Here is a 27,330-nt window from a genome sequence, read left to right as displayed (position 1 = left end):
CGGCGGTCACAGGCAGAGCGGAGGGGGCGGGTAGGAGTGTAGGTAGAGATGAGATTGGAGATGTGGGGAGGATTGCTTAAGAGCCTTAAAGGTGAGGGTGAGGAGTTTAAATTTAATTCTGTAGGACATGGGGAGCCAATGTAGTGACTGTTGGAGGGAGACTGACAGCGGCGGGAGAGAAAAATGAGACAGGCAGCAGCATTGAGGATAGACTTAAGAGGGGCAAGGTGAGAGTCAGGTAGGCCAGAGAGAAGAAGGTTGCAGTCGTCAAGGCGAGAGAACAAGGGTTTTCGTAGCTTCCGTGGTGAGAAAGGGGCGTATCTTGGATATATTCCGAAGGTGGAAGTAGCAGGATTTAGGGAGGGACAGAATGTGAGGCTTGAATGAGAGGGAGGAATCAAGGATGACCCCAAGGCATCGGACTTGGGGGACAGAAACGAGGGTAGTGTTATTAACAGAAATAGAGAGGGGGGGAGTCCTTGAAGGGGGGGACTATAAGCTCAGTCTTGGAAATATTGAGTTTAAGGAAATGTTGAGACATCCAAGATGAGATGACCGAGAGACAGCAGGAGACACAAGACAGAAGGGAAGGGAAGAGGTCAGGGGATGAAGGATAAATTTGGGTATCATCAGCATAGAGGTGGTACTGGAGGCCAAAGGAGCGGATGAGGACACCAAGGGAGGAGGTGTAGAGGGAGAAAAGCAGGGGGCCAAGAACGGAGCCTTGAGGAACACCAACAGGTAGGGAAGAGGTGGTGATGTAGTCATTCAAGCCCCGAATTTTGAGAAAACCTTTTAATATTTAAATTGAGCAAGGAGGATTCGTTCAATTTTATTCAAGATCCATGTGAACATTTTTCCAAAGATCAAATGATCAGCAATGCTGAATGGATATTGTTAACAATAAAGTAAAGCTAGTTCACATCAGGACAGGTTATGCAAAGACTTATCCATGCCTTTTTCAAGACAGTGGTGTGTGTATACGTTTTGGATGCTGTGATAAAAAAGATTATAATCTGCATTGGTCTGAAAATGACCTCATCATGCAGTTGCTAGCTACTCGCATTATGTGGCCACAGTTGTTGTGTATGAACAGCCAGAAATTAATCTGTGAGGGCACATAAAAGTTATGATTTGCAGCAGGACAGAAATTGTAAGTTCAGTGCTCAACCTGGGCCCCAAGTACCTAGACGCCTCTAAACTGCAAAAATTAAGCAAATGACGTTTTGTGACATAATGCAATAATGGAAAGTGCCAAGATGGTGCGGAATGTAGTAGAAATATTGGCTCCTCCTAATCGGAGCAGTTGCGTACAACAAGACATTCCTTATTAAAGGCATGCAAGCTGGGTGCACGCATGCTCCTCGTAAAACTGTGTGTTGTGGGATTAGATAATCGGAGGAGCTTCAGAAGGAGAACACAACATAGAGATTCCATCACAACAACCTAATTAATTAATGGTATTGTCCCAAAGTAATGGTAGGCAAATTTTTTAGATAATGGTTAGTTTTTTTCCCCCTTATGCATTTCCATCTTGCCCTTCAATCCTCAAACTGGGAAGTAAATGTGCACCTATGTTTGGCAACTATGTGTATTTGGCATTTGCATATTCTGCATTGGTAAACGTGTGTTTCTTTTTTGTCTGATCTGCTTTTAAAGGTATTTGCTTTGGCTCAGCATACATTTTTATTTTTATGGATGCTACTGTAGAATTCCTAAAGCCACAAATTATCTATTTTAATATTGTGGACCAACCACTGAGTGATATCAGATCTTCTCGATTTCATAAATAATTATCTACAATTAATGACTATTTTAAATGGATTCAATTGTGGGTAATGCATACATACATCGTGGAGGGGGAGATTTAGACAGGGTCTCCTCTTTGACCCTAAATGTTGCAGCTTATACTCAATGTAAATTTTCAGTTTTTAAATTTGTTTGGTTGTTGAGTGTTTTCCACTAGCTGTGCAATAGAGGAATGTTTTTAATGTATAATATTGAAAGTTTTGGAGTGCTGCCTCCTTTGTGATTGCTGTTGCCGTGAACTGTTACAATGTTTGAATAAGTGGAGATGTTGCCTATAGCAACCAATCAGATTATAGTTGTCATTTCGTAGAATGCACTAAATGAAAGCTAGAATCTGGTTGCTTTAGGCAACATCTCCACTTTTTCAAACCTGCAGTTTAGTAAATATACCCCCTGATGTCTATTCATATACATGAAGCAAAGTTGCTCACAACACTACCTTGGTTAGAGGTAATTATGGTTTAATAACAACTTTACATGGTGAGAATACTAATAATAGAGCGTGCTTTAAATTATGATAGAGATATTTCTCTTTAAACCTTACATTGAAGGTCTCTGGCTACACACTTATTTATTGGGTATCCCAAGAGGTTTAATATAAAACTTTATCAACCTCAAATAATTTTGGGTATGATTGCAGACAAATGTGGAAGCTCATTTTAAATAAATGTTCATTTATCTAGCCTGCTCTACAAGATACTTAAAAATGCCTACTTTATAGCATTCAATTGATGAAACTGTTACCAAAGTTGTCTGATCCAGGAAGTGCCTATTATAGGCCCAAACAGGAAACAGGATCAAAGATGGTTTCTCCTTGATGCCATTCTGGCCATCTTGGATAAGGGCAAGTTACAAATACAGAGACCTCTAGTGGTCGGAGGTGCAAATATCAGAGTAATTCCTTACAGGAAGGTTGGCAAGCACAATGTGCAAAATGATGAGGAAGAGCAGATTGAGCACTAAATTCTCTTATTGGTTGTGCTGTGACCTCCCTTGATTATGCAGAGAAGATTACGCAGCTTCCATTCAGTCTGAATGCTTTCATTCAGTCTTGAGGGAAGACTCAGTTGCTGGAGGTGTGCCGCGTGGACATCCCCACGATGTCCGGCTGCTTATATTGCCAGTCATTACGGTAAGAATCTCTGCTTATGTTTGTCGCACTTTTCTGCAAGGTAAAATGAGCAGTTTCTGCTATAACATCGGCGCTGGGTGTCTCCATGGATGTTACGGAGACACACTGCGCTGAATTGAATCTCCCCCATACTCTCTGATTTATAATAATGCAGAGAATTAAACCGATTGGGAGCAGACAGATTTGGTTATTGTGTACCCAGTTTAACTGTGTTACCTACAGTTATGTACTGGTAAGATTTCTCACTGCCAGTTTGTCTGTGTGTAAATACAAACACTTCTTGCGAATTTTTCTTAATTTGCAAAATTAATGCACTGTAACTACATTAGTATCACCAGCACATCATCATGTTTATTAGATATGTGACATGCAGTTACCTTATTTTAACAAAATAAATCTAGTCCTCCATTGTACTCTGATGCAAGACAGATGAGCAAAGAGCACAATTTTGATTTTCAAGTATCTCTTTTACACTTTAGTTCTGCTACACAGTTGTGGTTAAAAAAAATTCTGCTTCATTCTTTGATTTTTCATTTTATGGGAAATGCATATTTATATATTTTTTTATGACCACTGTCATATTTTGTACTACATAGTTATTAAATGTATATTTTTGAATGTATCATTTTGTTCTCCATAGTAATTAACTGTACAATGTATTGCCATTTTCTGCAGTTAATATTTTAGAGCTGAATATTTGATGTTTATGGAGATTTGTATGATTATTAAAGAAAGCATTGCTAAAGTGCAGCATCACATTGCCATCATTTACTGTATCTGAAAAGTTTAGATATGCTATTACTGTGATTTCTCATGAATGGCTTAGTGTTAGGCATGTTCATTCTTTACTCTTGTTACAAAAAAAATGCTTTCAACTAGTTAAAAGATCCTGTATTTCATATATGAAAGGTTAAACCACTTGAGCAGAATGTTTGGAGCTTGAAACTTTACATTTCTATACTTTTTCCCCCAAAAAATATATCTACCTTACACAATGGATGCAAATCTAAGGATTATAACCTTTGCAAATAAAAATATCTGGCAGAATGATTTTCTAGATAGGTGGTGGTCCGGAAGATGGTTTTCTGTTGCTTCACATGTGATTTGCAGACACGGAGGATCTGCTAAAGCATAATTTTCATAAACTGCAAACCACATATTTTTTTGTATGCGTGTGATTTACATGTCAATTTTCCGTTACTTCACCAAACTATTATAAGGGAATTGCTGTAGAAGTTACTAATTTTTCATATCTCAAATAAAAATAAAAAGTAAATAAATCTCCAGACATTAATTAAATAGCTGATTTCTGCAGTGTTAAGTATAGGACAGGGTATGCAACCTGTTTTAATTAATCTAGATTTAAACATTCTTGTTTCAAACTGTTAACTTTGCCTCAAAACCAGTGAGATGAGTGACAGGGGAAAAACAAAACAAAAATATTTTATGCATGTTGAGAGCTTTTGCCATTCATTTCAATGGCCCCTTTCATTTTAGTGTGGTTACTACTACTACTACTATTATTATTCCGTAGGGCTTTACAATTGGGAACAAACATTTATAAATCACATGCCGGTAACGCCATTTAAATGAATGTAGGAAGCTCTGCTAATAAATAAATTGGGTATTATCATTCCCCTTACATCCTCAACCAGCCCTCTGTCGTAGGCTGCTGCATTTATATGGAGAGGCTGCAAAACACAGTGTGTGTTTTGTTGTAGCATTTTTTTTATTTGTGCTCGTTTATAGTAGGCTTTTTTAAATTGACCTTGGTGTATGTGTATGTTAGGGAACTTAGATTGTAAGTTCCAATGGGGCAGGGACTGATGTGAGTGAGTTCTCTGTACAGTGCTGCGGAATTGGTAGCGCTATATAAATAGATGATGATGATGATCGTAGTAGGAAAACCATTTTTCATTGGTGATTATAATGTGGGTTTAGAGAGATTTACACTTAATATGTACCCCTCCAGTAAAAGTGTGCATACAGTCAAGTCCATAAATATTGGGACATCGACACAAGTCTCATATTTTGGGCTATATACACCACCACAATGGATTTGAAATGAAACAAACAAGATGTGCTTTAACTGCAGACTTTCAGCTTTAATTGGAGGGTATTTACATCCAAATCGGGTGAACAGTGTAGGAAGTACAACGGTTTCTATATGTGCCTACCACTTTTTAAGGGACCAATATAATATATATTATGACATTGCTGAAGTTGCTCACGCTTCAAATCTCCAACACATAGAAATTGGCAGACATTACAAAAATTGATCTTTTCTGCAGTGTTAAATATATAACAGGATGATCTATGAAAGCTTGATTTGGTAAATCTCCATTGCAATCATTAAGTTTTATTTCATATATATATATATATATATATATATATATATATATATATATATATATATATGTGTGTGTATATGTTTGAATATACCTTACAATAACTTACATATAAACTACAATAAGGAAGAACCGCCATTTACTAAATTGTTTATGCAAGATTTGACACCATGTCCACTCTTACCACCTTTTACTGTTATGTAGTGTAGTTTATACATGATAGTTCCAGGATTTCTTCACTACCATCACATGTGAAGCTTGTGACTAAATCATGTTCAATAAGTAACTATAGTTTCTTACGCAGCTGTGAGCTATCCACTAAACCATGGAATGTGTCCTTCATTCTATTTAGTAACACACAAAGAACCATTAACATGATAAAATTGTCCGTGCAAGTTAATATCAAAAGAATTTTGTTTATGCATTCTAATTATATATTGTCTATTTTTGGTTAACATCTGCAACCTCTGCATTTTAGGACAACCATAAAACAAGTCTAAATGATACTGGTAGACCATATATGTTTCAACAGTGCACAGATAATATAGGTAAAATGTATTGTAGGGATGTGATCGGCATTAAGAAAATCAACATTGGTTGATTTTTTTTTTTTATTGTATCTTTTATTGCAACTCTGAGATTTTACTGTTGAGATTAGGTAGGTTGTATATGGGTTGAAATTTATTCTCCAAATCAGGGAAGGGCAACAAGGCGGCCCTCAGAACCTTCACCTGCCGCCCCAAGATCCATCTTGCTTTATTTGTTTGTTAAACTTGTAACACTTGTTTAATTAAGTGTATTGTTTTAATTAATTGCTGAGATTAAGGTTAATGTGCGGCCATTTCGAGGGTTAGAGGGCCGCCCACGTGGGCCCTGAAGTGTATTAGGTTGTCTTCCGCTGCTCTAATCGGTTATTTTCTCCCATAGTGCATATGTGCTATAACCAATAGCATCCAGCCAGACATCTGGTTTTCATTTTTTCATTAGCGCTAGATCGATAAAAGTTAATTGCTGATTGGTTATCATGCTGTTCTGCACTTTTTAAATTCATTAATAAATAATCTCCCATGTTATGAAAGCTATAAATGCTATAATTAGTTTAATAGCAATCTTTGAGTATTAGCATGTGTATTGTTTATATTGCAGATATTTATATTGAATGTATGTTAGGGATAAATAAAAAAAATAATCTGTCCACACTAGTTCAGAACTTCCCAATTTTGATCTGCTACCTCCCTTCTCTTTGTATCAGTAGGGGGGACCCCTGTTCCACCCACTCCCCCTCAGTGCCAGAAGATACTGCAAGCCAATCACTCTCTGTGCTCTCAGCACAGGGAAATTGAGCACATTGGGAGAAGCATGGACAGACAGACTCCCCGTGCTGTGAGAACACAATGCTATCAGCTCGTGGATGACTTCTGGATTGGGGTAAAGGGGATCTCCCCATTTGCTGCATAGGTGCCAGATTAGAAGGAGGGGAAGCTGTAAAAAAAAAATGGACCCCATTCTGAAGGGTGCATTCAGCTTTGCAATATTTCAGGGAGATTCGTGCATTAATTAGACCTGAAACATCACTCCTTCATATTCAGGGAGAGCCACAAGTTGTAAAACATTTTTAAGTACAACATATGGGTTTCTATGGCAATATATCTCTTTCCTTTGATGAAATCATTTAACAAAAAATAGATTAGTAGTGACCAGACTAGGACTAAAAAGTGGGTGTTCTATAAAACACACACCATCCCGCATTCGAGTACATGCCTGATTCCATCATGTATGGGACATGCCATAATTCTGTCTTTCTGTTTGCACCTGGCCATTGTTGGAGTACTGTAGAGTGCAAAGAGACTGCTACTTATACAGTCAGGTTTTTTTTAAATGCATAGGTAAACAGATTCCATTTTTTAACAAATATTTAGGAGCCTAGGCTAGCCTATTAATACTCTCAAGGGCACCATCCTGGAGTTGGCAGATTGCCAGTCCTGGCCTAAAACTGGTAACCCATTTTTCCAGCTTGAAAAAAAAAAATTAAGTGCAAAATTTACTCTCTTTTCTGAGATGATGACTGCTTTACTAGCTTTTTTCAGAAATCCTCTGCTTACAGTATTGTCCTATCATTGTTCCATAGAAGGCAGACGCAAACAGCAGCCTTTGATAGGGAATATTTATACTTCATAAATTAATTTGAGGTTATATTTTGAAATTGCTCTTTAGCAAAAGAAATACATGCTTTAAGTATGGTACTTTTTATTTTGATATTCATAGTGAAGATGGACTTCACTGCAGTGTTAATACACACAATAATTCCAGTGATTTTTGTTGCTGCCCTGACAGAATTAAATGGAAGGCATAAGCAATTGAGGAAAATCATAACTTCATTACATTTGGTGGGTCACTGTAAAAAATGCATTGAAAAACATGCATGGAAATTAATGTTACTTGAGTTCTAGTGTAATGGTATGGTTAAAGTTCAAAACATCTGTCTTTATTACATCTAAATCCAATATAGCTATGTTTTAACTAACTGCTTATTAAAAAAGAGAGGAAACTTTGTAATTTTAAAAGTTTTGTAATAATGATTTTCCTTATTAAATGTTTCCCATCTACATACTGTGTCATGTTTTTATTTAAAAATAATCAATTGACGAAAAAGATTTCCGTTATCATAGCATTTTCTTTGTCGCCAGTACAAAAATTGCAGTATGCTTTATGGCCATTCCAAGTCATCAAATTATGAGATTGTAGACCTGGACCACAAAATAAAAAAAATGCCTGAGATTTAAAATTTGCAAACTATTTTGTTTCTACAAGATATTCTGAGAGTAAAAATACCAGAATTCTGAAGAACAGCCAAAAAAACTCCAAACATTTTAATAGTTTACTATTGTTTCATATTGGCATTCCCTGTGTAATGAATTCTTCATCTTCACTCCAGCAGTAGGCAGATGGTTTTGCTTGTGCATGTTGTCGGGGTCATAGCAATTTCTAAAGTGACCTTGATCGGCTTCTGAAACTAGGAGAAAAAAAAAAGTTTATCTTTTTGTCACTTTAAGAATACTGTGTCAATAATCCTTGTAACATGAAAGAGAAACCTGGCACCCTGCAATCAAATAATAGGATTAACGCTAATCTTGAGAGCCATTATTTCTGCATGAATTTCTTCCTCACCTGGGAAGATCATTTTAGAGCCAAACATAGTTTTGAATTACCAGTGTTAAGTGAATCTGGCACATTCAACAGCTGTATTAAACACTATAATAAACTGGTCCACTCCAGAGAAGAAAATGTATCTTCACAGGTTATTCACTAAATAGTGAAACACCCTGTACTCTCCATATTCAGTATATGCTGAATTATAGAAGAATGTGTGTTTTTTTATGACAATAAACATTTTTTTTTTTATCCAGGAATGGTTAAGATTTGTGTGTTTTTATGAATTTCTTTATATTGTTTGTGGGGTTTTTTCCTGATTTTTATCATGTATAATATTCACTTGCTTCACTTAGGGAGTGTACCTATTTGTAATACATTTTTATGGTGTACTGTTGCAATTGGTGCGATATTACAGCATGTTATTTCATGTGTTGACTACAGGGAGCTACCAGAAAGTCAGGTAATATTTTATATCAAAAACTTGTCCACAAACCACTACAATATTGAAGTACATATAGAGCATTATGGTTTTAATGATGGTTAAAGAGGAAAACTTGGTTTATAAGGAGCTTGTACTGGTTGCCATTGGTACTGGAGGAAGCAAAACAAAACTCCGTAGGTACTAAAACATATTGTTTGTTTATTGTGGACACACTCCAAAAAATCCTTAACTGTATTTCTTTAGTCTTACAGTAGCTTTTGTACAGCATATGTTTGAGAGTCTGTGCACCTGTTGTTATGCAGAATCTAAGTGCCGGGAAGATTCAGGGAGCGAGATGAACGGAGGATAAAGACTGGGTTACCTACTGCTTGGTAACACTTATTCCTCATTACATTGATGACACTTTTCTACAAGTGGCCATCAGTATGCCCTGTAGACATATTTATGTTTTCACTGCATAAAATGGTCTGTCATGTATTATAGATTTGGCTAACACTCAAATGTTTAGCAAGAGCACCAGGCTCATCATATGTCCAATAGAAAAGAAGTTTCCTCATTTTTCACATGTAGCACTGGTGATTCCCAGTATGTTAAGTTCTATTAGGTTTGCTAGTTAAAAAAATACCTTTCATTTCAGGAGAACTTATATTTTAGCATCCTACCTTTGCAGGTGGTACATACAAGACAGGCTGAAGATGCAGTAATGAAATAATAATGTGACATATTTGGGGGCTTCTGGGCTGGACTGAGATCATAAGAAATAGTGATAATGTGATACAGTGTATGGATCTTGTTGCGTTATACTATGTCAGAAAACAATTATATATAATTGTTCCTGATACACTGGTTCTGTGAACTGTATGTGGCCTATATAAGTTTTCAAGGCTTTACATGTCAACAGCTTCTGGTGCTTGCATTTTCTTTATAATAGACCTATCCCAAACAAAATTAAAAGGACCACCTAACCATTATTTACATGTTGATATGTGTGACAAGCGACGAAAACAGTATGAAATAATTTTGCATTTTTTTGTGTAAAGGTTCAAACATTAATGCATGCCGATAATTTTTCAAGTCTGGTCTTACATTATTGGTGGTTATTTTGTGTCATATATGGTTTATTTTTTTGTTTATTATACAGCAACACAATAAATTCTGCTTGTTTGGATGATGCAACCAGTCTGCTAACCTACCCTCATACATAGAAATTAAAAATGTGGATACAATGCCTATATGTTAGTTCCCCTATCAGTGCATGCTATATAACACAAGAGGTGCAATCTGTACAGTAAGCGAAAAGAGACAAATTTTATAGTAGGGAAAATAGGAGCGAAAGCATTATCATTTAGTTAAATAATCTGCTTTTTTTTTTTTTTTTTTTTTTGTAAGAGTAGCAGGTGAATATACTGCACATTTGTCTAGAATATCGGTATTTTTATCTGGTTGCATTAATTCTGCTACAAACAGGTAGTTCCAGGGGACTAAAAATTGTGCTTATACAGTTCAAATAATGTTATACATGCGAGTAGAAACAAGTGAAGATTGTAACCATAAACATTCAGAGGAGGCACATGTCATGCAGATCCTATGTGGCCAATTGAATCTACCCCTATATGTTGAAAAATTACTCTGTTTAATGTTAGAAACTAAAATAAAAATAAATATATATATATATATATATATATATATATATATATATATATATATATATATATATATATATATATATATATATATATAATAAATAATGTGTGTGTGTGTGTGTATCTACACACACACACAGTTATGGCCAAAAGTTTTGAGAATGACACAAATACTGGTTTTCACAAAGTTTGCTGCTTCATTGTTTTTAGATCTTTTTTTTGTCAGATATTGCTATGATATACTGAAGTAAAATTACAAGCATTTCATAAGTGTCAAAGGCTTTTATTGACCACTACATTAAGTTTGTGCAGAGTCAATATTTGCAGTGTTGACCCTTCTTATTGAAGACCTCTGCAATTCGCCCTGGCATGCTGTCAATCAACTTCTGGGCCACATACTGACTGATGGCCGCCCATTCTTGACTTATCAATGCTTGGTGTTTGTCAGAGTTTGTGGGTTTTTGTTTGTCCACCTACCGCTTGAGGATTGACCACAAGTTCTCAATGGGATTAAGCTCTGGGGAGTATCCTGGGTATTGACCCAAAATTTTGATGTTTTGATCCCCGAACCACTTAGTTATCACTTTTGCCTTATGGCAAGATGCTCCATCATACTAGAAAAGGCATTGTTCAGCACCAAACTGTTCTTGGATGGTTGGGAGAAGTTGCTCTTGGAAGATGTTTTGGTACCATTCTTTATTCATGGCTGTGTTCTTAAGCAAAATTGTGAGTGAGCCCACTCACAATTTTCTCAAAACTTTTGGCCATGACTATGTTAAAAAGGGGAAGTGGAATACCAATAGACTGCAATGTATAATTCTTCACAAATGTGTTCTTTTAATATAGTTAGAATGTTCCTTTTTAAGGAAAGTAATATTTTGTATAAACTGTTTAATATATGTCATTCTTTTAGTGGAAAGTAAAGGAAATTTAAATCTGTTATTTTTCTCCTAGAAACGTTTGCAGGGCAGCCTTGTGGATGGCCCCGGAGCAGGCCCGATGGAAGAGGAAAGAAGCCACCATGATGAGGGCAGTAGATTGAGTCCACACCTAATACATTCATCACCTGCTTGCCAAAACAAGCCAGCAAAGCTACAGAATGGGAACCTGCCAACAGAGAAAACCCAACCCCAAGTTAATGGAGTCATCTGTTTACAGACAAAAAACAGTTATGGTGCTGCACATATGAAGGGAAATCAGGACTGCTCTGACCTCATACATGGAAACAGATTGTATCCCAATTTACATAACGGTGCAATAAAGCGCACCCTCAGTGAGCCTTTGATGTCTGAGTTACTTCAACTAAAAAAAGTCAGAACAGTTGGGGAGGTGAATGGAGAAAATGAAGGCGAATTAAATGGGCAGTATAGCCAACCAATTATTTCTGATTTCTGTAACAAACGCAAAGCTGTAAGTACAGGAGATCAGGAAAATTCCCATGTTCAAGTTCCCACTGAGCAGAACAATGACCTTATGTCCCACAACCGTGACATTGTCTTGTGTCAGAAAGATGAGACTATGCCGATGTCTAATGGTGCTACTGTTTTTGCTTCTTCCACGAAGCTTACACACAGTGAATTTTTGGACAAAACAGGTGGTTCTCATTATTATTCTGAAACCGATTCCCTTGCAGTGCAAAATACCACATCTCGCATGGTTGCCATTAACACTCTAAATGATGCTAGCAATGATTTGTCTGCTCAGGCAAATCTTTCATCACATACCTCAGGGCAGATCACTCCCCAACTAACCTTGAACTCGGTGCTGCCTCAAGGGCCAGATGCCATGGCTGTTGAGGCCCTCAATAGTGACAACTGCAGTGAATCAGCTGTAAAACCAGGAAGCTATACCCATAACATACAAGAACAGAAACCACTTCCGCAAGAGGTGTCCAGCTATAACTCCCAGGATTTACCTGAAAGAAACTGTGATACACGTGAGCCTGAGCGCCTGATATGCTCTGAACACTTTCCTGTTTCTACCAATGCTTCTTACAATGTCCTGAATGACAGATCTACTGAGAGATTTTCTGCAGTTTTCAGTAAAGATCCTTTGAATTTGGTGCAGTTTAATAAGTTACTGTATGCCCAGGAAAGTAACAGCTACACTTCCACCCCAAACCTGTGTGATGACAATTTTGTACATTCACAAGCCAATGAAGCATGCCAATCACTTCGACCAAGAGTCACGTGTCAGTCTGGTTTTGTACAGTCGGATAACGGCAGAACGTTGCCCACTGCTGCACTACACTGTTCACCAGGAATAGAGCTACTTTCAGAAAACAATGGGCAGGAAAACTGTGCTTTTGAAAAACAATCAGAAAAGCATATTCAGCCTCAAAACGGGAGGAATCATTGCAATGGGACAGAGAAGGTTGACAAAGATATGATTAAGCAAAGAAATCCTTATGTTAAATCAAACTGGACAAGCTTTCGGCCCAATTACTGTAAGAAAGTAGATAATACCCAGCAGTCAGAAGACTTGCTAAAGTTACTGATGCATTCTCAGTCACAAAGTCAGAAGAAACTAAAGCAATATACAAGAAAACAGGGTAATATGAGTCGGGCGCTTGTTAATCAAGACCTTGGCGGTGCTGTGGCACCACTGCAGCCTCAAGGGCAGCAGCTAAATTTCCAAAAGCACTTATCCCAAGCAACAGACACAAATATTCCACTGCAATCCTACGAGCAGAAAAACAGTGTTAACCTTTTCTATCAGTCACATTCAGAACAGCAAACAGAGCAAACATTTGATCAAGCATTAAAACAGCACTTAATCCTGCAAACATCTGAGACTGAACAATTTCCACATAATTTACAACAATCGCTACACCAGGTGCTGCATTCAAAACAAAGTGAGAATCCACAGTTTCATCAGAATCAACATTTTTCGCAAAATCAAGATTTTAAAATGGTCAAAGAGCAACAGCCCCACACTCATTCTCAACCCCTGTTCAGTAATACACCAAATAGGGCAAGTCCGCTCAATCACTTAAAACTAGAGGTAAACACTCAAGCAATCGGTCAATACCAGAACAACCTTCAATACCATCCAACAAGTAGGTCTCCACAACAAGACCTGCGCAGTTACCAAGAACAGAAAAACAACAGGAATCTTGCTATTATGAACCCAGATCAGCAAGCTCCAGATTATAGCAGACAGAGCCAGGATATGTCAGCCTCACAAAGTACAGCAAACCAAAAAAGATACTTACCACAAAGCAATCCTTCTACTCCACTTTTGCAAGATCAAACAGGATATAATTCTCAGTTTGCAAAACAGATGAATTGTATTCAAAAGCATGCTGCTCTGAGGCATCATTTACTTCAGCGTCGGGAGCAAAGCAAACCCGAAGGTTCCTCTGCACGCAGATCTGTCAAACTGGAGAATGGCTCACAGTCTGTCTGCATTCGAACACCCAATGAAAACAAAACAGGGAAAAAAACAATCAAACAAGAGATTCAGCATTTTGGCCCAGAGAACATACAACAAAGGAGTATTCTTGAAACAATGGAACAGCAGATGAAACAGTATCCTGTCAAATCATTGTTTCACCATCATGTGTCAACCATCAAATCACCCAAGCATGTGAAGGTGGAGTCTTCAGGCCCTGTTACAGTTTTAACCACACACACTAAATCTTCGACACTAGACCAACAGACTATCCACCCACATGAAAAAACCCCAACCAAGAGAGCAGCAGGATCTGCTCTGAATAATTTTTTAGAATCTCCTTCAAAGCTACTGAGCACCCCTGTCAAAAACCTCTTAGATACGCCTATAAAAACACAGTATGATTTCCCATCATGTAGCTGTGTAGGTAAGTGATATTAAAAGTTCTTAGAAAATAATACATATATACTTGTGCCAAGCCACTTAATCTTTGTTCAAAGAACCATTCTTATAAAACTAACTAATGCGTTTTAATGGGATAACTTTGTAATACAGAGTAGATAGTGTTAGCTTCTCTGCTAGCACATTTCATATATACACTTGCTGCAAAAAACAGTGTCCCCATCCCTTCCACAATTTCAAGTCCCAAGAGGCTGCCAATCCCACCTTGATAACACACGGGTGGTAGCTGCGGTAATTAAAAAGATTGGGACCCCTGGCAGCTTTGTTACCCCAGTATGTTACAGGGTTCTTGAGATGTCCACCCATTAAACCAAAAGAGTAAGCATAAGTAATACACCATTTTAAAATTAGCTTTCATTGAATAAACCCCAAACCCCACGTTCACTTCTTAAATATAAAATAAATTCTTCTTTCTTGTTCCAATGTTGTCCAAATCAGTGATAAACTGGGCAGAAAAATCCACATAAAAAAATTACCCACACGCCCGAGAAAGACAATTTTGAAATGACCAAGAGTAACCAAGAACCCCTTTCAGTAACAAATCGTTTCCCACTCTGCTGCTTGTGATTGGCTGGCACATTTCACAGTAGTCAGTGTAGTGAGCAAATTGGTCATTTATTATTGGCTTTGTTACCGGATTTCATTTTATAGTTTTATGATTTTTGTTTTTTTTGGACTGGGTCAGGTCAGCTTTGGTGCGGGTGTAAGTGACTGGAGGGCCCCCGCTCATGCGGGTGTTACAGCAATGTCTGTTAAGTGTAGGGTGGTGATGCAGTGCTATAGAGGTAACAGTAATTTGGGCACCTGACACGCCTTTTCCACTTCAGCAACATGCATGGGTTGCAAAGTGTAAAACAAATATGTACAGCTTGCATACACTTTAACTCCGCCTGCACAGTTCTTAAGTGACATGGTAATGTTAATAGGAAAGTCACATTTACATTTTAGCTCGCATTCATCTGTCTCTTGAGAGAGAGAGAGAGAGTTCACTCTTACCCCGCGAGCGAGTGACGTTACCCCTCTTCTGGACAGGTAAGGTCATTCACTTGAATGACACCGGTCTCTGGTGCACTTTCAGCCACAATTCACCCATCCTCTTTGAGGATGACTTCTCCACTGGAGTAAGTGTCAGAGCCCAAGTAAATGGAGCTCTCAGCCCACCATGCTGCCTTTCTGCTCCAGCAGCACTCCCCTCTCCATAGGGTCTCATTCTCTTTTATAAGTGCTACTTGGTTTGGGGCTAGTATTCCCTAGGAGCACTACACTATAAGTTCTGTGGTGTACAGTAAGGTAAATACTGATATGACATTTCTTCCAACATTCAGCACAATTATGTTTTTCCTGTATGTGTTCTCTGGTGAATGATCAGGGCTGAGCTCTGATTAAATATTTTACCATGCTCACTGCAAGTGTAGTTTGTCTTTTCTCAGCTTTGTGTTATATGTTATTTCTCCCTCAAATCTGTCCCATTACACTCCTGTCAGTCTCTGTTTTAATGGACACCTGCTGTCTATTCTGTCAGTTCTTTAATTTTATTCTTTCTGTTATTTTCTCCTCAAAACATTTCACTCGTATTCTTAGTCTTTCCCTCTATCATAATGTACTTTGGCCATTGTGGCAGCGGCCCACATACCCACAAGTCCACTAACACTAGAGTTCCTGTGACTGACTCCCCTTTGTCCCTGGTTCCCAGCTGTCACTGCACACCCTCTCCTGACTGCTGACCACGTCAATTGTCCTTTCTCCCAACCATCTCTCTCAACTGTTTCTGTTGTGATCGGCTCAACCCAGCCTTCTGTTGCTAAGGCAACGATTCCTTGTGTCTCTTCTTTGGGTTCTTGTGCCAAGGCAACATTTCAGTCACCGGGAGGTGTTAATTTAACGCCCCCTCTGGTGTTAAGTTATGTATATGTGTGTGTTTTTTTTTTTTTTTGTTTTTTTTTTTTTATAGTTTAATATTCTCACCAGGGAGCTGCTGTCCATTATACTTGATACTTATACCATATGGGGTGGCGCAGTTGCAATCCAGGGGTCTCAATCTTCACACATTTTTAGTCTCTTATTGCCCGGAGTAAGCTCTCACTTTAGAGATGCTATAAAACAACTTAGAATAAGTCAAAACCTTTAGCTAACAACTGTCTCAAATAGTTGTTGTTTTCTTCTTGCCTAATGCTAGCCACACACGCAGCAGATATCTGGCAATTGGGCTGATGTTTCTACATGTTCGACAAAAACAACATGCTGAGACTTGCAGTTCCACAATACCTGAACAGCTACTTATTGCCAAAATAGTATCAAATAAGAATTGTGTATATATACAAATTAAAATAAATTCTACAATTTTCAAGGGGCTGTCACACTGCCCATTGTTTAATTAGCTAGGTTTAGCACTAGCACTATAGGTCCTAAATAAAATTAAAAAAGTATTATGAGACACGTAAAAAGTATATCCAACATTGCTTCAAAGACACTGTGTTTTATCAGATCAAAATGTTATTTAATTATCCGACAATCACTCTCTTTAATTTTTTTTTTCTTTATCAACATTGCCAGGGTGGCTACCACGCGTTATGGGCCTGATCTATTAAGGAAAGTAAGGCAAAATAAAGGAGTTATTAAGTTTCTTCCTGGACAAAACCATGTTGCAATGCAAGGGGTGGAAATTAGTTTTGCACATAAGTTAAATACGGTCTGTTTTTTTCATGTAGCGCACAAATACTTGCTAGTTTTATTTGTACACTGAAATTAGAATTTGATCTAGGAGCACGGTGTCTAAGTGGTTAGCACTTCTGCCTTACAGCACTGGGGTCATGAGTTCAATTCCCGACCATGGCCTTATCTGTGTGGAGTTTGTATGTTCTCCCCATGTTTGCGTGGTGTCTCTCTCTCTCCCTGTCTCCCTCCCTCCCCCCCCCCTCCCATTGGGGCAGGGACTGATGTGAATGAGTTCTCTGTACAGCGCTGCGGAATCAGTGGCGCTATATAAGTAAATGGTAGTGATGATGACATGCAACTCTGAATCTGTCCCAACATTTTAAATTAAGCTTCACCTCCAATGCAACATGGTTTTACCAAGATGCAAAGTTACTCATTTTTTTTTATTTATTCTTTTGCTTTCCTTTCCTTAATGAATCAGGCCCCATATGTTTGCCTCGACTATTTATTTTCCACAGACATTGTAGTTCATATTTGTTGTTTTTGACTTGGTGGTTTCTGACAACATTAATGTGACATTTGCTGTATAATGCATAAAAATAAATGGATAGTAAAAAAAAAAAATTAAGTATGGTATCCTTGTGCTAAATTTGCACTAAAGACATTTTAATAAGTATATCTGAAAGACATTTTGGACAAGTAAACTTAATTGATTGAATTGCTTTCTATTTGAACAGAACAAATAATTGAGAAAGATGAAGGACCTTATTATACACATCTTGGTGCTGGGCCAAACGTGGCAGCTATCAGAGAAATTATGGAAGAAAGGTAATGAACAAAGCTCGTATCATTGTAATATCACAATAACTTTGGATTCTTAAACTTTTTAGCCTATGACCCATTGTTCAGTACTAGATACATTTTGTATTTACTTTTACAATCGGCTACAAAGGTACTGGTACAGGATTTGTTATCCAAAATACTTGGGAGGTTTGAGGCATTTTTTGATTATTATTTTATTATTTTAAATAACTAAGGGGTTTTTCTGTAGTGGGGGCATCATGCCTAAGTATACTTAATAACATTAGAGTTTCTCTCATCATTAAATAGTTTAGGAATGCTCCTTACAATCACTGTAGAACAAAATAGTCTGTGATCTTGTCTGTATGTATGACGTATGTACCTAAGAGTAGCAATCATTTTCTTTTGTCTTTCTGATTTTGTGAACTTCTTGGATAATGGATCACATACGGAGCTTAGCTGCCTTGATTTTTACCTCCATTTTCTATTGTGTTAAGAGATTACTATCTCTGTGATATATTTTTTTAACCAATAATTATTTTATTTTTTAATCAATGAATCTTTCAACCCAATTTTAAAAATACCTGCATTAACTGGAGTTCAATTCTCTAAGGTTTGGGCAGAAGGGCAAGGCCATCCGGATTGAAAGAGTTGTTTATACAGGAAAAGAAGGAAAGAGCTCTCAAGGATGCCCCATTGCAAAATGGGTAAGTGAATTGCATGACCTGGAGGTGCTGTTTTTGTTTAAGAAAATAAAGCATAGAATTCAACATCAATAAATCGGTGATTTACTATAGAAATATCTCTCATGTATATTCACTGGATAGAGAATCTAAGTAATGATTTAAGCTACGGCACCAGGGCACCGTTTCTTTTCCTTACCGTGCAAATGAAGCCCAAACCATTTTCTGCCAGACTTATAAAGTGCTTCATGCATTTTGGGCACCTAAGTATGGCATGGTGACGGTTGTCTTACATTCATCAATCACAATGTCATCAAAGAGAATTATAATTTTTTGGTCTGAATTTACATTACATTTATCCAGCACTGTAAAATCATATTTTGACAGCTGGAAGTTTTCTCAATTTAATGAAACACATTGGATGTATACAATTATATTGAAGCATGTTTCATAGTTATTTTGTTGATATTAATGCCCATGAAAAACACATGTTTGTTAGCATAGCTCTTAATGTCTTGAGGAAGACTTATTTTAACTTAAAGAATAGGAATGTGCTTACAATTTCATAACTTAATTATACCCAGACATCAAAAACCATTACAATAGGTGCACACAGCACAGCTCAACAACTCCGAAGAGTAGATTTTAGGTATGATGCTCCAAGTAATGGGAAAAAACCTTATCTGGAAAACCATAAATCGCAAGCATTCCACATAATATACGTGTATAGAACGTATACAGATTCTTAAAAAGGGAATTTTATTACCTAAACTTTGATATGGTAAGTGTTACTGAGGTATATATAGCAAAATAATTGCTAAAATAGTTCCCTTGCACAGTGCTATGCAACTTTGTTACAAGCATAGGTTGGTCATACAGAAAATACATATATTTTGTATTCCCTTTGCTTGTGAATGGTGATAAAATATTAATTTGTGATATAGCTCAAATTATAGGGGAGCTGCAGTGTAAACTGCTGAGATTTGTGGGACAACTTGATTAGCCTCAGAGGGGCAGATTCAGTTACTAGCGATATGCCAGTGAGTGCCTTCGGGACAGTTGCAAAGGCACTCCGCCGCAATGACATCACAGATTTTCCCTCACACCCCATGGAGGAGTACAGGAAAATCTGTGATGTTCAGTTACCACAGTCATGATAAATATGTCCAGCGGCTCATCGCTAGCCATTGAATCTGCCCCAGAATGTAGTAGTAGTAAAAATGTTTTATTTTCAGAAATTAAACAAACTTTAGGTAAAAACACTTATTTGTAAATTGCCCTGTATCAGCAACAATTTACATTTAATTTGACCTGCAGAAATCCAAACTACATAAGGTAGCTGATAAATTATTCTAACATTCCTCATGACCGCTTAAAGAACACCAACAATTAACTTACACATTTTCCTTTAGAACATGCAATTACATATCATTGTGAAAGACAGTGTTCAGTCCAAGGGGAGCAACAGTGCTTAGCCAAATTTGGCTAGGGACCTACCCTCCTGGGCCCTTCAAACAGCAGAGCGAAGCCTCTCCATCTTACCTCCAGGCCACGTATCGGCCACAACCCCTGTACTCACTGTATTTCCATCTGTTTAGTCCTAATTTAAACTGGGATGTTACAGAAGCTACACATTTCTATTTTAGATGTAAAGAGAATATACCAAGCAACCCAGTTTGCTCAGCAATTCTCATTGATTGACCCCATGACCTGTCTTGACCATCTTTCTCTAGCCATAACTATGCTTGTTTATGTATTTGTAAGCTTATTGTGTCTGTGTGTTTATGTGCACAGATTCTTCACTATATAAACATCTTGTTAAGTAGGGACAGCTTATTACATTGCCTGTGTCTTTTTGACTAAAATGTAGACAGTTTCCTCCATTCTGGTATTTACTAACAAGCATATACTATATACCAACTGCAATATTTCATCTGGTGTATGATGTTGCTATTCATTGTACTTACTTGCATATTAGTGTGTTAAAAATGTAATCTTATTAAAAACTTTTTCTCCTGTGATGTTATTTTATTACAAAAGTACACTAAATTAAGGATCCATTTGTTTTAATGTAAAAATGTGTTTTTATTTATTTGTTCAAAATTATAAGCTGACCTATATAAGCTTGTCCAGTGTTCTCCCAAGAAAATTTTGCCAGCTGGGTGCCATTAAAAAGCAGCTGGGTGGCGTTACGAAGCAGCCGGGTGGGGGCAGATGTAATACTTTGCAATAATGCTAATTGGTACTAAACCAATACTCTCAGTAGTATATTTTTTGTGGAGACTGCATACATTATAGAAAGTCTGCATTGACATGCACAGATAAATCAATGTGGTTTAAAAAGAAAATGAAAAATGTAAAGTTGTTACATATGAAATAAAAACAGTCCTAAAGACTTACTGCCATAAAATATTTAAAAAGTTAATATGTACATTCTGCTAAATCTTTAGCAGTGTCAGACCATGAAAATGCAAAAAGGTGGCAGGCACCTGCTCATGCCTATTGCAGTAAAATCCGTACATAAAAATATGTGCTAAGAAATTTTTTTTTAGCATGTAAAAGCTTTATACAAATTTGTTCTTAAGCCCAACATATACATTTCTTGTCTTTTAAAGTTAGATCACATCTTCAGCCACTATATTCTGCTTTATAGTTAGACTTTATAGTCTTCAATGAATATACATCATTCAAAATTATAAAGCTTATAAAAACGACAAATATAATTTTTTTAAAAAAAAGAATATATATTTTGTCAGTAAAGAAATAAATCAAACACAGAACATGGGACAGTATGAGCAAAGTAGGAGATCTCTAGTTTTGACTTGCACTTATTATGTATTCTAGATTTGACTGATCCAAATAAACTCTTGTTGGTTTACTTCCAGGTCATTCGGCGGAGTGGGATAGAGGAGAAGATGCTGTGCTTGGTGAGAGAACGAGCAGGCCACTCCTGTGAAACAGCTGTGATTGTGATTCTGATCCTGGTATGGGAAGGCATATCTCTGAATTTAGCAGACCAGTTATATTCTGAGCTCACCGAAACGCTACGGAAGTATGGAACATTGACAAACAGACGATGTGCTCTCAATGAAGAGTAAGTTGTTTTTGTAATGTTTATTAATGTCTCTTAAATTCCATTTTGTGGAATATTTTTGTTTGTTTGATTTTAACTAACTCCACTGGAAAAGTTAATTTTATTTGTTTTATTTATTAATTTATAAAATGTCTCAGGCCTTTACCAATCATTATGGCTACAGAGGTTGCTATGGTAACAGCCAGGCTGGTGCTGCTATGAGGAATCATTAGATAAAATTAGGTTGGATGTCTGCTGTAGCGTTTTATTGGTCACCTTTCAATGGGCTGTTCTAATGGCCCATTTAATACATTCAAAGTTAAAAAAACATGGATTTGGAAGTTTTTATCATGTGACCTCTAAAATATCTTATTTTGCAGGCGTACCTGTGCATGCCAGGGGCTGGACCCCGATACCTGTGGTGCCTCATTTTCCTTTGGGTGCTCTTGGAGTATGTACTACAATGGTTGCAAATTTGCTAGAAGTAAAATCCCCAGAAAATTCAAGCTTCTTTGCGATGATCCAAGAGAGGTCAGTGTCTATTAGTTCACTAGGAAATACATGGTTGCTTGTCCAGATCCAGCTAAAAAATCAGTGGTTTACTAAAATAGGAATGCTTCAGTATCTATATCTGTGTAAGCATTGAAAGAAATATATCCAGCACAGATGCGCCTCGTGAATGTGATCAGCATTTACTGGATGAGGTGACTTAGATCACCACCTTGGGGTGCTCTACATGTAACCTGTTTACAGATATTCTAAGGGTACCAAAGAAACACTTTTGCCCATTGAAAGACAGATGTCTCTGAATGAGCTTTTGCGGTATTCAGAAATGCTCATGTGGCACCAGCCTAAGAGAGACACAGGTCTTAATCGACTAGCATTCCATCATGTGTTTCACAGTTGTAATGTTCTCTTGATATGGTGGAAACTGCAGTTGAGTTGCACAACAAATTACTATGCACACAGCTTTTATGTTTCTGTCTCTGTGTATACCTGTGCTTAGAACATTAAAGCATCTCAACTGCAGTCTTGCATGGTTTCTACTAGCACATAGCGGTTTATGGTGCATATGTCTGTGAGGAAGTAAAAGGAACTAAGTAATGCAATGATTATGGAAACCCTAGTTCGAAATGTGCTTCTGTGTTGATGAACAGGAAAGCACACCAAATACTTAATTTGTGGTTATTGTGTTTTATATATGGCACTCACACCAATTTACTCGTTTACCTATTTGTTTGACTTTTTGTATATACTAGAGTGCACAGTCTTTTCTGGCCATCAGTAAGGCTGCCTGTTTGTGTTTGATCTGTGCCACCTAAACTGCATATGCCATCTCACTCTGTTTATGGTCATGCTCTGTACACTTAGGGCCTGATTCATCTTTGGATGTAAATCCATATGCGTACCGTATCTTGCATGAAATAGCTCTACGCCTACTCAGAAATGGACCTTACGCCAATGAACCCAATTGCATGCAATTCATATCTGAATGCAAATTACATTTAAGACTGCCTACGACATAAAGGGAAGAACGGGGGAGGAAAGGGGCTGATGAACATAGGGAAATGTACAGTAAGGGTGTGCCAAAACAGATGCAGCCGATTCAAGTCCTGGGTTTCTCTAAAGTACATGTTTTTTTCTCATATCATTTGCACCAGCTACAGGGCAGACTACACTTATGTTTGACACTAGATGGCACACAACATGTGCATGTGTAAGGAAGATATACTATAAAACCGGATTGATTTCTCTTTCTTCCTATCTGGGGGACACTGCTTCCAATGGGGTTGTAGCTGGGGAGTGTGGAGTTGGCACTTAACTAGTTAAACTGTGGCTGCTGACAGACTCCTCCCCTCTGCAACCCCCTGCAGCCAGTCAGTGTAGTATAAGTGCCCAAGGAGTTGGGCTGACTTTTATTTTGCTCCTATTTATTGTATTTTATAGGCGGTTTTTTCCCACTAGAATAGTGTAGAAAGAAGATAGAAGGGGACAGCAGGGCTGCTTTACTTACAGGGCTGCAGCGCCGTCAGGTAGTGAGAGCGACGGCAGAGCGGGAGAAGACGCGGCCATATAAATTCCTGAGGAGCATAGAGCGCCGGACAGGAAGAGTTATTCTAGAGCTCCCCCTGTCTTAATCGGTAGATCGGTTTCTTCCACAGGGCCAAAGCATGGGCTGTAAAAGGAAACTTTTGCTGTCAAACTTGGACAGACTTGGCTGCTGCTGGACTCCCTCCTGCCTGCCATACTTTGGCCTGGATAGGCTGAGTATTATTTAATCCTTATATTAGGAATGATGGTTTGATCGAGTACTGACAGCGCTCCAAAAAGATCTGCTGCCCAATATGTACACACTAGGAAAGGTTCCCTTCTTCCTATACACAACAACAGTATTATAATATCAACAGTGTACATACATAAGGCACCAATCTATGGTCTTAACAGAGATGGAACACTCTTCCTTCAAACATATATGTAAACAATAATAGACATCAACGATATACGTACACTTGGCATTAAGTTTTGTTCTCAAAGAAAGTGGAACGCCCCTTCTTCAATATATCGATGTTAAGTCAGTTCATTCTCATGGCTAAAACTTAAAGAGGTATGACATAGTGTAACATGTTTTAACGCCCACTTTCTGATCATAAATAGTTTACTTCAAACACCAAGTGAATACTCAATATGAGGCACCCAAATGAAATGCAGGTCTGTGGATTTTCTATGACACCTTGACCCCAATGGACATATGCTTACAGTGTTTCCACTTTAAACGAGCCTTCATACAAAATTCGCACTTTGTTTCTTCTCCCTCTCCTTCATTTAGATGTTATTACATTCTCCATGATGCATGTATGTCTATTATTGTTTACATATATATTTGAAGGAAGAGTGTTCCATCTCTGTTAAGACCATAGATTGGTGCCTTATGTATGTACACTGTTGATATTATAATACTAATCCTTATATTACACTACACTTGCTTTATAAGAGGAAGTATATGGTGTTTTACAAGAGATATAGTGTTGTAGTTACATAACTGAATATATTGGTTTCTACTCACTAAGAACTATACATATATAAGAGGAGGTATACTGTGTTTTCAACAGATATAGTGTTATAGTTACAATGTTGAAAATATTGTTCTCTACTCACTAAGAATGTATAATATATAATAAAAAAAAATATATCTAAGATACTGGTGACTTTGTCAAGGATTAGTAGTATTCTTAGGGGTTAATCTATACCTGTGTGATTGTATACTATACTTTCTATTCCTATTCAGTAATCATGTCTGATAAAGGAAAATCTACCAAAGCTAAGTTTTAGAATTGTTCAAAATGTAAAATAAAATTACCTATGGGACAACAGGACCCGGGGGCCCTCTGCGCGGGCTATGACGCGGGGTCCCAGGCCGCGCAGTCTCATGTTTGCACTCCTATAGCCATGGAGGAACTGAAGTGGGCAATGTCTTTACAACAGTCTGTAGACTCTCTGGTGCAGCTTTTGAGCTGCCCAAAAGGGACTTGAGTAGAGGAACACCCCTCTACCTCGTTAGTTGAGGTAGCCCAAACAGCAGTATTGTCTGAACAAGAGGAGAATACAGGTGTAGGTCCAAGTGGCCTTCCATCCTTATTGGCTCCTTCGGGCCTTTCCCAGGGGGAACCGGCCTGGTCCAGTGCTTTGGTGAGTGGTATAGATAAATTAAACCGGTTTCTAAACTACCAAGGGCCATCGGGGTCTAGGTACAAAAGACATAAAGTGAGCCATCCTCTCTTCTCGGTCTCTGACTCTGAGGCCTCATTAGAGGAGGACGGGGAACTTCTGCATGAGTCAGATTTCCAGACACAAGTCTTAGACCTAATTGACTCTAATAGAAACCAAGGTCTTGAGGATCTGGTTCTGACAGTTCGGCGGGCCTTAGATCTCGTAGACATTGACGTGCCTAGACCAGTTAACCACGGGTTATTCAAAAAGGTTAAAAAACCTGTAATTTATTTCCCCCCTTTCTTCGGAATTAAAGGAGATTGGTGAAGCCCGATCGCAAAATGGTGGTTCCACGTAGGTTTCTGTCCCTGTACCCATTGCAGCCAGATGGCCTAGCACGCTGGGAACAGGTTCCTAGATTGGATAAATCGGTGGCACGACTGGTGCGCCAGACTACTCTGTTCCAGGCACCGCCAATCTTCAGGATGTCACTGATCGTAAAGTGGAAGGATTTTTAAAATCCATTTATGGTATAGCGGGAGCCTCCTTTAGATCCATGCTGTCTTTTGCATGGGTTGCTAGGGCAATGGAAACGTTGGCTGACAAACTGGCAGAGGGATTGCAGAATTCGGACCTTCTTCCCCTGGCCTTGCGCCCAAAAGAAGCTGCAGAATATTTGTATGAGGCAGTGCAGAACGCAGCATCCTTGTCATCTTCTATGTCAGCTACTGCGTTAGCGGCTAGAAGAACACTCTGGCTTTGGTCCTGGGAAGGTGATGCAGAATCCAAAAGTGCCTCGGAAGCTCTTCCTTATTCGGGCTCGGTACTTTTTGGACCAGAGTTAGATAAATTTATCTCCCAGGCGACGGGGGAAGAGTACTTCCCTTCCCGTGAATGTGATAAAGCCTCGTACTCGGAGGTTTAGCACTTTTCGCCAGCCATTTCGTGGAGGGGCCCGCCTTTAAGGGCCAGACAAGCAGAGGTAGGCCTTCTGGTTTAGGGGTATCTCCCATAGAGGAAGGTCCTTAGCGGGTAGCAGGCGTCAAGCCAGACTTCCGGGAAAACAAACAGTCTGACTCTGACCCTCCTCTCCTCGCGGCCACGGGAGCCGGGAGGGGGCGTCTGCGGCTGTTCACAGAACAGTGGATAAAACCCTCTCCAGATCCCTGGATTCAGGAGATCATGGCAAGGGGATATATCATAGATAATTTGGGTCGGGCCCCTCATCGGTTCTTTCAACTTCCTTGCCCCTCAACCACAAAAGAAGGCAAGCAATATTGCACTGTGTAGACTCTCTTCTTTCAGCGGGAGTGATCTGCCGGGTCAAAGAGAATCGGAGACACCAGGGATTCTACTCAAATCTTTTTGGTTTTCAAACCGGACGGTTTCTTCCATCCCATTTTAAACTTAAAGTCTCTAAATCTACACCTGAGAATAAACCGTTTTCAAATGGAGTCTCTTCGTTCAGTGATAAATGGATTGGAGGGGGGAGAATTCCTGGCGTCCATAGATATTTGGGACGCATATCTGCGTGTACCTATATGGGAAGTGCCGTTTCACGGCAGGAGCGGCCCATTACCGATTCAGGGCGCTTCCTTTTGGCCTGGCCACAGAGCCCAGAGTATTTACAAAAATCATGGCAGTAATGGCTACCCGCCTCCGATGTATGGGGGTGAGCATAGTGCCCTATTTCGACGACTTGCTGATCAAAGTCAGATCAGCTTCTTTGTCACCATTTGCACCTCACTTTAGTGACCCCGCAGCTTCACGGTTGGTTGATAAACGTCCAGAAGTCACAGTCAATACCTGTCCAGAGAATGTTTTCCTTAGGTCTTATAATGGACACCGAAGACAGAAAATTTTCCTTCCACAGGACAAGGTTTGCTCGCTTCAAGGCCTGGTGACCAAGGTCCTAGACGGTTACAAACCTTCCATGCTTCTTTGCATAAGGTTACTGGGCAAGATGGTCTTGACCTTCGAGACGATCCCCTATGGAAGGTTTCACTCGAGATGCTTCCGGGGGGATCT

At 38.5% G+C, this 27,330-nt stretch overlaps 1 protein-coding gene across 1 annotated transcript in view; it reads left to right on the top strand.

The window, feature by feature from the left end:
- The window catches only part of TET2 (tet methylcytosine dioxygenase 2), an 81,219-nt gene that overhangs the window by 32,116 nt on the left and 21,773 nt on the right, over nt 1-27,330 (top strand). Inside the window, exons 2-6 of the mRNA XM_075200918.1 lie at nt 11,482-14,347; nt 17,775-17,865; nt 18,452-18,545; nt 21,407-21,615; nt 21,975-22,125. Coding sequence (XP_075057019.1) covers nt 11,527-14,347; nt 17,775-17,865; nt 18,452-18,545; nt 21,407-21,615; nt 21,975-22,125 — 3,366 coding nt within the window. The 5' untranslated portion in view covers nt 11,482-11,526. The remainder of the gene's footprint in view (nt 1-11,481; nt 14,348-17,774; nt 17,866-18,451; nt 18,546-21,406; nt 21,616-21,974; nt 22,126-27,330) is intronic.

Source organism: Mixophyes fleayi, chromosome 1 (genome assembly GCF_038048845.1).
Source record: "Mixophyes fleayi isolate aMixFle1 chromosome 1, aMixFle1.hap1, whole genome shotgun sequence".
Classification (NCBI taxonomy): Eukaryota; Metazoa; Chordata; class Amphibia; order Anura; family Limnodynastidae; genus Mixophyes; species Mixophyes fleayi.
The sequence above is the reverse complement of the archived record's forward strand: the minus strand, read 5'-3'. Positions and strand labels throughout refer to the sequence as shown.